Source organism: Dysidea avara, chromosome 15 (genome assembly GCF_963678975.1).
Source record: "Dysidea avara chromosome 15, odDysAvar1.4, whole genome shotgun sequence".
Taxonomy (NCBI): Eukaryota; Metazoa; Porifera; class Demospongiae; order Dictyoceratida; family Dysideidae; genus Dysidea; species Dysidea avara.
Genome location: NC_089286.1, coordinates 3,709,344 through 3,721,765, shown reverse-complemented (window position 1 = coordinate 3,721,765; position 12,422 = coordinate 3,709,344). Strand labels below are relative to the sequence as shown.

The following is a 12,422-nucleotide window of genomic DNA, read 5'->3' as shown; positions in this document are numbered from 1 at the left end:
TGTGACCGGATCTGCAAAAACCATGCATAATGGTGCAAGCCTAAATTAGGGTAAAGTATTTACATAATTAATAAAAACTTCTGTAAAACTTTTAAATGTGCTTTGTTTTCTTTTAGAAGAAAGGGTCTATAGTGATAAAACCTGCATAGATATCATCTTATTTCTTACTCAAAGGGAAAATCTTTGTTTCGTTACTATAGACTACAGGATATGTAAGTTATGGCTGTTCATCGAAGCATTCTTATGCGATTAATCTTTTCATAGGATACTTTTCTGTACTAGGCTTTTCACAAGCTTGTGACAAGCTTGTAACAACTTACACTGATAACCTGAAGGCTTTCAATAGCTATGTATAACTCTATACAAGAGTGCTTGTCAAATAGCGACCATACTAAAATTTTATTATGGTAAGAATTCACAGTTCACAAATGCTCTATTAGATAGTTCTACCATTGATTTCTTCTTTATTGCAGTCCAAAAAATTATAGAAGTATATGCACTATAATATAGTATAATACAACCAAGTACTAAGAATAATACAAAATGTGGTTAAAATTACATCATAAATAATGAATGAATAAATAAATAAATAAATAAACAATTAATAAATGTTTGAGAAAACTACAAGGCCTAAGGCTTCGCGCTCACCAGGAATAGAATCCATGTTGTATCAAGAGACAATCATATAATGGGCGGGTGTTTTCATGGAGGTGATAGAAATGTATGATGATTCTATTTAATGCTGATCACACGTAATGCCCACTATTAATAGACCAGGCAGATTCTAGACAAACAAACTACTGTTCATTTTGTATTTGAAAGTGGGCGACAACGACTATTTCGATTGGAAGATGAGTGGTTGCTACGCCTGCTTAATGAACAACAAGATTGGAAGTTGCTACTAATCGCTGGAGGTTAGTTTGTGTTGATTAAAGCACTTCGATAGTCTTGTTTCTTTAGTCTCGCGTAACTAGGCTACCTTCACTTGTGTATGGGATGGAAGAAAGCCTCACCTGGCAGGCCATAGTGTGAAGAAAGTGCAGTTTCCAGCTGGTAAGTTTGTGTGATGGTGCATAGCTCTCCACCTGAAGCCTTTTAGTGCCAGGAGTGCCCAGACTGATCACTGATATAGGCCCTGAGAAAACTACATAAATATTCACTACCAAATTGCATCCCACTTACTGAACACTGATGGAGAGAACAAACACAACAAACACAAAATGTGCCCTTAGGCTGATAATTCAGTGCTGTGTGCATGGTTGTGCTTGCTATTATATGTAGCTGCAGCCATTAGCAATACTCCACATACTTGTGCACACCGACATATCCACAAAATTCTGGTATTACATTTCAGCCACATTTGTTCTCCAATTTTTTTTTGGTCTTACAGCATATCCACGGCATCATGTGGTCATTTTAGTACAAATGACCAAGCTCATGTTAAATATCATACAGTATGATAGTAACTGTATAGTAGGGACCACAAAGGAGTAGGCGTGGCCCACAAAATAATATCACCCAAAGAACAGCCTCAATTTTCCTTGACGACGATGAGGCAGTATTGGTTAGGTAAAACTAAGCCCAAACAAGCTTTCAGATCGACCCGAAACGCTTTCAACAAGTTGCTACGGAATTTTAAAAAATATTATTTGGCGGAATTTTCTACTGACTGAGTAAGTAACTGACTGATGCCTTCAGACAAGCATAACTTGATAACGGCTAAGGCTACGGGCTTAATTTTTTCACTCTTCGACGTCACTTCTGCCCAACAGGTGCCTTTTAGCATACCGCAGTACGTACAATGCATTCTTCATGGACTCATCAGTGTCCTCCTTTATGTCCCATTCATCTTTGCTGACAGTGAAAGGTGTCAATTTGGCAGTAGCACGTGATGGCTTCCCTTAGTAATGGAAATCATCTGTATTTTTCATAGTGGCTATTTTGATTGCAGACGTGACAGTTCTTGATTCGTACTGCTGCATAATGGGTTGAACATAGCCTACAGCGAAGCGTAATGGATACTTCACTTTTCAGACAATAATATAACTGGAGCATGCGGCATGATTTCTTTCTTTTTGTATGCGTGGAGTGCAGAGGTGCTTTTCAAACAGTTCTTGATTCGAAATGCTGTGTAACGGGTTGAACATAGCTGACAACGAAGCGTAATGGATACGTCACTTTTCAGATGATAATTGATATTGCTGGGGCGTGCGGTACCACTTCAGATGCGGTATGCGTGGGTTCACCAGTCATAATAAAATTATTTATAAAAAAAGTTAACAAACAAGTACACGAAAAAAATTGGAATTTTCAACTAGAGTAGGGACCATAGCACATCAATAAAAATACTGAAACAAGTTGGAGTAGTCCATGATATTAAATCACCGAAAACAATAAGAAGTGTTATATCCCTACTGTGCATTTCGTTATGGTATCTTGAGCACAGTAGGAGTATAACACTTCTTATTGTTTTACGGTGAAATGTTCACTAGTATATCTGCAGGTGTAGGTGACCTCCCTTTTGTTAATGATCCCTAATCGAACTTAAAGTTCCTTATTTTTTTCTTATACTTGTTTGTTACCTTTTTTGTTCTGTGTATTATTATGACTGGTGAACCCACACATACTGCATCCATATACAAATGTAGGGAAGCCATTGTGCTACCATGAATCAACACCTTGGGCTGCCAGCAAAAAAAGAAGTGAGACGCAAAGGATGACAAAGGTGCAGCTATGGTGCATGCATTATACAAACTGCAGTATGCCAAAAAGTACATCTCAGGATGAAGCAATGTCAAAAATTTAAATCTGTATCCTTAGCCATTGTTGAGTTATGCTTGCCTAAAGGAATCAGGCAGGTAGGCAGGCAAGAAGGCAGGCAGTTAGTCAGCAGAAGTTCCATTTAATATATATTTTAACTTGGTAACAATCTATTGGAAGCATTTAGGATTGTACTGAAAACACTTTTAGGCTTGGTTATACCTAACCAATACTGCCAAGATACTGGCCAGGATGGTATTTGTGAAGCTGGTGTTTTGGGTGATATTTTTTGGCCAGAAAAACCCAAACTTCCATGACCCCTAATAATATACAGTACAGCTGTATTGTATGGTGTTGGTAGATGCTATGTTCATATACTGTGTGATTAGCAACTTTAACAAAAATTGTTTAAATTCAGGAAAACTTTCAATTTCTTCTTCTATAGCCCATACACGTTCTCCTTAGCCCCCACCAAAAACAGTAACACCAAAGAAGTGAACATAATATGTTCGCTCCCAATGGTTTTGTACTGGAACATGCATGTTTTTATGTTTTAAACATGTTTGCTCACCTGAATCATCCATATTAAATGTATGGGATCTTTTAAAGCCTCATAACTCACTTGTTCTTGGCCATATCAAAGTGTTTTTATTTTACTATTAGTTTTAGCATTTAAAGGGCTTCACAGTGCTACTGATTACAAACAGAGCTATCAAAAGTGACTCACACCATCCAAAACACCACTTTGAAAAAATCGTCCTAGCTACACGACAAAAATCAGGAATAATAATAGCCCAAGAAAACACTCCAGGCAGCCAGATATAGAATTTTACAACAACAAAAAATCAAATTTTTGTTTGCCTGCCCACCCACCTGCCTGCCTGCACTACAAAATTATGATCAGTTGCAAAATTGTTGATAATTTTCTTCCCGTACCATAAACATTATTCTGTGAGCTGGAAACTATTTGTAGTGACGCCGAATCTAAGGAAAAAGATTAGTGTGGTCGAATCCATGGCAAGAACAACAAAACCTACTTACAGAGCTTTACAGAAACACTCTCGGTATGGCATAATGTTTTCAATAATTCTGCAATTGACTGTACTGGTGGTATGTGTCTTTTGCGGTTCAGGAATTTACGCTCTGTCCCTTGTCTTTCCTTTTTTCTTTAATTAGGCTGGTTGTCTTCTTTGTGCAATGAAACCATATCAAGACATTAATTTTCCGTATCAACACAATCCTTGAGCAGCATATTTAGCATATTATATGTGCCACAAAGTTCACTTAGGCTTGGTAGACACCATGATAGGTTTAAGACCACACCCATGCGTTAACAATCTTACAAGTGCAGAGACCATATTTCTTAACAATTGATACATGATCACAATGTCCACACACCATGATCACAGTGTTGCTGCTGCTGTTGCCTATACCTATGTCTTCCTTCACTGACACTGCACCTGATATTGAGTCTTTAGAAAGGTTGCATTGTAGAGTGGAGTGATGTACTGTCTAGTGCATAAACGAATGTACTGGATTCGTTCAATGGTTCGAAGGGTGCATCATTCGAATGACATAAGCGAAGTTCGAATTTTGCACATGTGCAACCTGGTCATATTAGTGAGCAGAAGACTGTAAGAATCCAACTGTTCATCACGCCATGAATAATTTTCACCGTGGGCAGTTACACTTGACACACTAGAAAGTAATGGAAGGTGGTTGTACTAGGTGTCTAACAAGCTAATTTGCTCGCACCACAGGTGGCCACGTCCATCACTAATCACGAAGTGCAGTTGGGACAAGCTGTAGAGGAAGAATATTCCCAAGTTGTGTACTACTGTAAGATCTTTTTAGCAGTAGCTACATATTGTTTCGTGTTTTCTCCAGTTGCTATATCTTGTTAACAGACAAATAATAGTGTCAATGTGAGAAATTTCATTTGCCAAAGGGAGCCAAAACAAAAACTGGATTAAGCTACAATGCACTCAAAATTATACCACCTACATAATATGTAGCTATAGCACCATACATAATATTCATCAAACCTTCGAATGTTGCATTCAAACCTTCGAAGAATAAAATCGACCTTCATTTATGCACTAGTACTGTCATCCCTTAAGGTATTATATAATGTGTATGCATAATTATACTTTGCTTCCTACAGGGTGGATTATTAGTCTACCTGTATGCATAATGCTAGAGCAGTGAAGATATGAAATAGTGACACACCCTCTGGTAGATACTCTAATACGGCAGTCACCGTAATAGAACAGTCACGTGCATAGCCACACGCTACACGCAACAAAAAAATAAGCAAACTAATTGAAAAATGAAGTAGTGAAACAATAGATGAATGATGATGGTATTACGGCATAGTTTGGTGGGAAATCCTTACTGTGGCATTGAATTTTTATAAGATGCCAATGTAGGGATTTCTCACCGAGCTGTACTGTAAAGCCATCCTTCATCTCTTGTTTCAGTACTTTGGCACTTGGATCCCTACTTCAAATTTATATATATACATAATTTTCTGTTTTTACACTCTGGCTTTCAAGATTATACTGTCTCAGTGAAAACCAGTCTAGTTTGCACAAGCATGCGTTTCAAGAAAAACAAAATTTAAATAAATTGGTGAAATTACGCGTGTTACAAAGAAAATTTTACTCAAGTTTTAATCAAACCATTACTCAGAGGAAGACTTATATACACCATCTTATTCGCCTACTCATGGGGAGTTCGAAAATCTTCGTTTAAGGTCTGTAGCCCCAAATGGTTTGCATGTTACATACATTTGTTTACGATGTGGTAGACATAAACAAAATTGTTGCCGTTTCTTCAATAAAAACTCCATCATATGCCTATGCGCAAGTGCAACAACTAAACCTTGGTCAATCTGCCAATCCATGGTGAACATTGTAAGCCAAATCCCAACTCTGTAGACTAATCCAAATGGAAGTTATGGCTGCAAATGTAAGCGCCTGTATCGTATAGCCTAAATATTTCGAGGGGAAAAATTTTCGCTGATTTCGAGGTTTTGGGGGTTATCAGCAAAACTTTTATCCTTGAAATATTTAGACCTCCATATAGTCTATGTAATACATTTTGGAAGTGTTTGCAAATCGTGAAAAATTTATTTTTAGCAACATTGCTCAACCTCAAAATAATTGCCCCTCGACTATATGTTAGTTTATTTTTAGTACAGTCACTGTACAAATAGATTTTCCTTGTTCTTCCTACTGTCTAACACTGTAATTCAAAAACTACTCACCAAAACCGACTGAAACTTTGGTGAACCATTCCTTGAACAGTGCAGATAATGCTGAAAAAATAAAAAGAAATTCGGAAGTTGTGCGAACTAGACGGGTTTTCACTGAGATGATCAAATATACAGTATGTAGAACAATACCAACTTGTGATTCACACTAAAGACTACATAGTTTTGTTCATTTCCTTCTATTTAAAATATTCATAAAGCCTTTCAGTCTGCAGAAGTGTAAATTCTTGACAATGTATGCATTGGCATAAAGAAATTAAATTAATTATATAAGGCCACGAAAAGTTAATTATATGTTTCTGGTTCCCTTCCTGGTCATTTTTTTGCTGAACGAATTGTGCAATCACCATACAATTTGAGCGTAAATCAGATGACTGCAGGTTCAAGGCTACCTAGGTCCAGTAATGGATTCTTTCTCCTTTCTCCAACTTCAAACACACCTTATGTAGCTACAGTCTTTGAGCAGGCTGTAGGACCAGGTGTCCTACAGACCTTCAGCACTTGTGCTGTAAAGTAAATAAATATATTTTAAAAAGTAAAACAATAATTCGTAATATTTTATCTCCATTGAAAGGTTTTCATGTCTTGTAAACACTCTTTCCTTATAATGATGCACTACCCTTATACAATAACTTTGTTTTTCCCTATAATTCCATGTACTGCTATGTCAAATGTAGTGTACCACATCCAAAAGTTGCAAAAAAAAAACCAAAAAAAACAATGCCTGGTCACCGGGGAATTGATAGGACCAGAAACATATAATTAACTTTGCACGGCCTAAAATATGATCTTGCTTCCTTGTTTACATTAAGTCTGTTCATCTGTTGTTATTATAGCAAAACAGTATGTGACATTCACTTACTTCAACATCCTGTACTTGTAGGTATATATAAAAGTACATGAGTGGTAGTGTAATAATATACCTTAACCAAACTGACCTTGTAATGTAGCAACATCTGAAATGTTGTTACTCCCAACTGTATGGCTTGTGTCCATGGCTCCAGCTAAAATTAATATGTATTAGGATAACAAACCAGAGATGAACATTAGTAAACATGACTATTAACAAGTAGAAGGAATTTTAAGCTGGATTAGGGATCAAAGAACAAAAAATCAGGGAAACTAGTGAACAGCTGAAAGCTGTGAAACAAGGGAAGTTGCCTATACCTGCAGATATACTAGTGGACATCTAATCCTAGTGATCCCTAGTCCAGCTGAAAATTCCTAATTTTTCCTTCTACTTTTTTGTTTACTTTTTTAGCAACACAATTATGACTATATACTGAATCCACGTGTACCACATTAAAAGAAAGAATGGTGCAAGGCATTCCATAAAATAATTTTACATCTGAATGCGTGCCCCAATAATCAATTACGCACTGAAAAGTGAGGTGGCCATTATGCTTCTTGTGTAGCTGTGCTCCGCTCGTTACACAGCGTTACAAATGAAGAACAATACAAGAAACTTCTCTGCAATGAATCCAGTCACAATGGAAAATGCAGGCGAAAAGCATGACACAGCCAGAGGGAAGCCGTGTCATGCTATCACAAATCAACACCTTGCGTTGTCAGCAAAAAGAACTGGAAAAAAGAACTGGAACACTAAGGAGGACAAAGGTAAGTCCATGATACGTGCATTGTATGTACTGAGGTTGGTGAAACAGCACATTTCGGGATGAAGCAATGTCGAAAAGTGAAAAAATCAAGCCCGTAGACTTATCCATTGTCAAGTTATGCTTGGCTGAAGACATCAGTTAGTTAGTTAGTTAGTTAATCAGAATAAAATTCTGTTAAACAGAAACTTTTTAAATTCCGTAGAAACTTGTTGGAAGGGTTTGGGGGTCACTCTGAAGGGAATTTTTGGGCTTAGCTATGCCTAACCAATACTGCCAAGCTGTTATGAAGGAAATTTGAGGCTGGTTTTAGGGTGATAATTTTGGGCAAGAAAGCCTAAATCTCCATGATTCCTAATATACAGTGCTACAGTAGTGTATGATTTACCTTTGTAATACCAATGCTTCATGCATATTGTGAATACAATATAGTACACAATATTAAATTACACTAGTATAGATCATGATAATAAAAATCACTGAAACAAGATAGCATAATATATACACATAATATATAATTTTCTCATTCTAGTATGTTGCAGCTTATCATATGGGCATAGTAGGGATAAGTGCACACAAATAAGGTACTTTTCATTGAAATGTTAACTACTAGCTCATAATTAATTACTCTAAAGCAAGTAGGAATTGCACATAGTCTTTAGCTTCTGCCCAGAATACAGCATCGTGACCTATCAAAATCAACTAAGACTTCTATTATCAAAATTCTCAATTTGGCTACATAGGGAGGAAGCTGAGTTTGAAAATTATGTGCAATTTCCATTTCACTCTAAATAACATGATGTTGATACATGAAAGCAATGATGGTGCTACTTGCAAATAGACACCTTTGCACTATTTTTTATTGGGTTCCTGCAATAAGAAGTGGTGAAACAAGATATGTGACTAGCTGAGCAAAACCCGACTTGTTTGCATTATTCTGTACTGTAAATCCATTTAAATACATTGGGTAAATGTGCTGCATAATAATTTTATGCATGTTTTAATCGCTTCCGTTAAGCAAACGTGAGTTACGTATGTGTGTTTGGTTACAATGCAGTAAAACATAACTTTATTGCTGCCATTTCTAAGCTTGAACAGCCTTCTTGCTTAATAGCATTGGTGTATTTAGGCCAAAAATTATATCTTGATGAATGGCCCAGTTCATGGTGAATAGAATGACACAAGTCCCAACTCTGTAGTCCATTGCAATTGAGATGTAACAATTGATTAAACAAGTGCCTGTATTTTTCCCCATATAGGCACTGAAAAATCAATTGTTTTGCTCTTCTTGATGTCTATTGCTATAACTCCAAAAATACTTACCAAATAAGGCTGAAACTTAAACAGCCCATTCATTTCCCCTCTAGACAACAACAAAGTCATACAATGAAACTCAAGGAAAATGCAGATTTTTGCTCAGTGGGTCATGTACATATGTGAATGATAGTAGCTATTACAACATATAAACTATGTGGGAAAATCCCTACATTGGCATGTTACCACCATCTGTTCAATTCCAAATTAGGGATTTCTAAAGTAAGTTTACACTATGTAAACATATTGTAGAAATGTATAGCAACAGCATGTATAGTATGTTGCAATAGCTACCATTCATATCTTTTGTTTCACTACTTTTTCTTGCTGGCTGGAACCATACATTTTTAAATTTATCATACAGTACAGTAGTACTGTACTGTATATACTACTGTACATTAGAGATCATGAATAAGGGCAGAGTAGGGTAGGCATATAAGATCAGGTTAGGTATATGGAGCATGGGGGCTGCGCCTCCCTGCCCCTCCAGAAGCTGTAAACTTTGATGTAAAGTGGTTTATGCACAAATGTCTAAATCATACTGCCTTCTTCTGTAAGTGGACTGTGGGTGTTTAGCCAACACTGCCACAGGGAAGCTGCATCACAGTAGTGCAAATTGACACCTTGCATTGTCAGCGGAAAGAACTGGTACACAAAGGAGGACAAAAGCAAGTCCATGATGCGTGTATTGTACATACTGTGATTGGCAAAAAGGCATATCTTGCAACAAAGTAACATCGAACAGTGAAGAAATCAAGTCCCTACCCTTATCCATTGTCGAGTTATGCTTGGCTGGAGGTATCAGTTAGTTATTTAGCTAGTTAGTTAGTCAGTCAGTCAGTCAATCAGCATAAAACGTGACTGGATTTTGGAAAAACGGTCCAAATTGCACATTAAAAGTTTTGAGATAAATGGTTTTAAAGAATTCAAGCCAGCATAACTCTCCAAGGATAGCAAGCACACATATGAAATTTACACAAAAGATGCATCAATCTATTACCTTTCAGGCCACTTCCAGTACTTGTAGAGTTTACCGCCAAATAAGATAGAAAATCTGAGCAGTTGGACGAGCAAAGTAGTATCACGAGTGCTCACAATGGAGTGGGGAGTGGCGGGGTGGGCAAGGGTTAGACCTCAAAATGGAGGCAGATCATGATTGCAGTCCAGAGATGAGATTACAGGGCTGTGCTGCCTCCTTAGTGGCTGACATGTAGCAAAATCCACAGAAATAACATCTGGCCAACATTATCAGGCTGTCCACCAGTAAACCACTGGTTCTTGCCAAGCCTTCACAAGGCCTAAAACCGCCACTCGAGCTTTACACACCACCCAGAAAAGACGTCTGTTGAAACCAGCCTCGAGTAGTTTGAGTGGTACTAAGTGTCAAAACTACTAGTACAATAGTGTAGCTGTCCACTGGAGGTGTTCGTTTGATTTTGCCTGATGTGCGGTTTGGATCGATTTTGTAAATCTGGTCACAAATTCTGTTAAATAGAATTTTTTTGAGATTACATAGAAACTTCTTGAAAGGGTTTGGGGCTAATTAGTCTGAAAATATATTTAGGCTATCCAATGCTACCAAGCTTTCATGAAGGGAAATTGTGGCTGGTTTATTTTAGCATGATTTTTGGCTGGAATAGCCCAGTTCTTCATCAGTGGAAGATTCAAGGGAAGCACAGGGGGCACATGCCATCCCCCCCCAAAAAGAAAAAAGTTATACAAGATTGAGGTACTCCAGAGCAATCAGTAAAATTCTCTAATAGAACAATCACCATACATAACACTATTGATAATCCTCCATTGCTGCTGAACATGAAGACTAAAATCTGCAGCACTATATTCCATGCATGGGCACATTTTCCTGCTAAGAATATTTTGTAAATGCATTAAATGTGTAATACATTATGAACTGATGTTAGTTCTTATGGATAATTAAAGCTGTTAATTTGTTTATTGTTAGTTGCACATGATGATGTAACCTTGACCTTAGTGTGTGATTGTATATAAATAAGCTGAAGCTGGCTACCAGTTTTCTCTACTTCAGTTGTTGAGTTATATCGATCATTAAGCTATATTAGTTACATTTGGGGGCTTGTCCTAATGTGAAGAAGAAGAGCAGAAGAAGAAGAGCAACTACAATGATAATGGATAATGACAACTACTGAGGCTTTGAGGTTGCAGTTAGATAACCTACAGAAGGAGAAGCAAGAATTAGAGGTTAGAAACTTGAAAATAAGTGATAATCCTAGTAAGGAAACTTTGAGGGAGGTAGAGAAGGAAAGGGACCAGTGGAAAGATGAAAGTGAGAGAATTGCTCCAGCATTTGCCAGCAAGCCAAACTAACACTACTAACTCTGGCATAAGTCACCAACCATTTTTGAGCTATAGGAGCAGACAAAGACACAGCAAGCTGACCTTGAACAATGGAAGTTTAAGTGTTAAGAGGTTGAAAAGGAACTGAGTAGTATGATTCATTGGAAAACCAGGGGTGAATTTCTTGAGAGGGAGATGGGTAAATTACAGCAACTTAATGGTGAGCTAGAGAAGAAAATTGTTCCAGAAGAGAATAATCTGGAGATAGAATGTTTTAGAACTGAAGCAAAGGTGAGAAGCCAAGGGAAGCTTGTGAAGGGAGACTAGTAGAGCAGTTAACAGAGTTGCAACAGCAATTGAAGGGTAAAGAGGTAGGAAGAGGACCACTTCAGACATTGGGGAAGGATGTGTCAATTAAAGGGTCACAGAATATCAGCGTTCCTTCTAAAGCAATCTTGACCTCTGCAAATTTGAGTAAAAATAAACAAACTGAACGCCCTTCTTTACTCCAGACTACAAGAAGAGTACAATGGCAGGATTTAGATTGTTCTAGGAAACAAATAGAACCTACTGGAATGGTGAGTGAGAATTCTCAGACATTTGAACCTTCTACTCACAGTCTGGATTCACCAGTGCCATATGCTGGTCTAGCTTATACACTTCCATTACCTACCATCTGGTGTTTCACAACCAGTTCCAGTGACTCTGCTGTACCAGTGAGTATTGATCCTATGACATCTGTTTTGCTAGCTCAGCAATTGCCACCTCTTCCTAAGTTTAGTGGAGAGGTGAATGATGGAGAACTTGGGTTGAGCACATATGAGGACTGGCTGGAGCACTTTGAGTTGATGGCCACCTCTCTCAGGTGGTCTTCTTAGGCCAAGCTGGTCAATTTTGTGACTAGACTGCATGGACAGGCATACTCATTTTTTCAGTATTGTGCAATAGAGCAGCGTAGAAATTATTCATTGTTGGTTTCAGAGTTGCGGAAGCGGTTTATACCTGTGAGATCGCCTGCAATACAAAGCAGTTTGTTTCATGATAGAAATTAATGTGTTTCTAAGTCAGTTGATTTATATGCTCAAGAACTCCATACTTTATTTCACAGGGCCTATCCTAGTGTGTATCAAGGAACAAGGGGAGCAGAG

General features: G+C 37.6%; 1 protein-coding gene across 1 annotated transcript in view; it reads right to left on the bottom strand.

Annotated features, from left to right (window-relative positions):
* Window positions 1-12,422, bottom strand: part of LOC136245598 (uncharacterized) — a 70,459-nt gene that overhangs the window by 37,995 nt on the left and 20,042 nt on the right. The window contains exon 4 of the mRNA XM_066037099.1: window positions 6,973-7,038. Within this exon, the coding sequence (XP_065893171.1) occupies window positions 6,973-7,038 (66 nt within the window). The remainder of the gene's footprint in view (window positions 1-6,972; window positions 7,039-12,422) is intronic.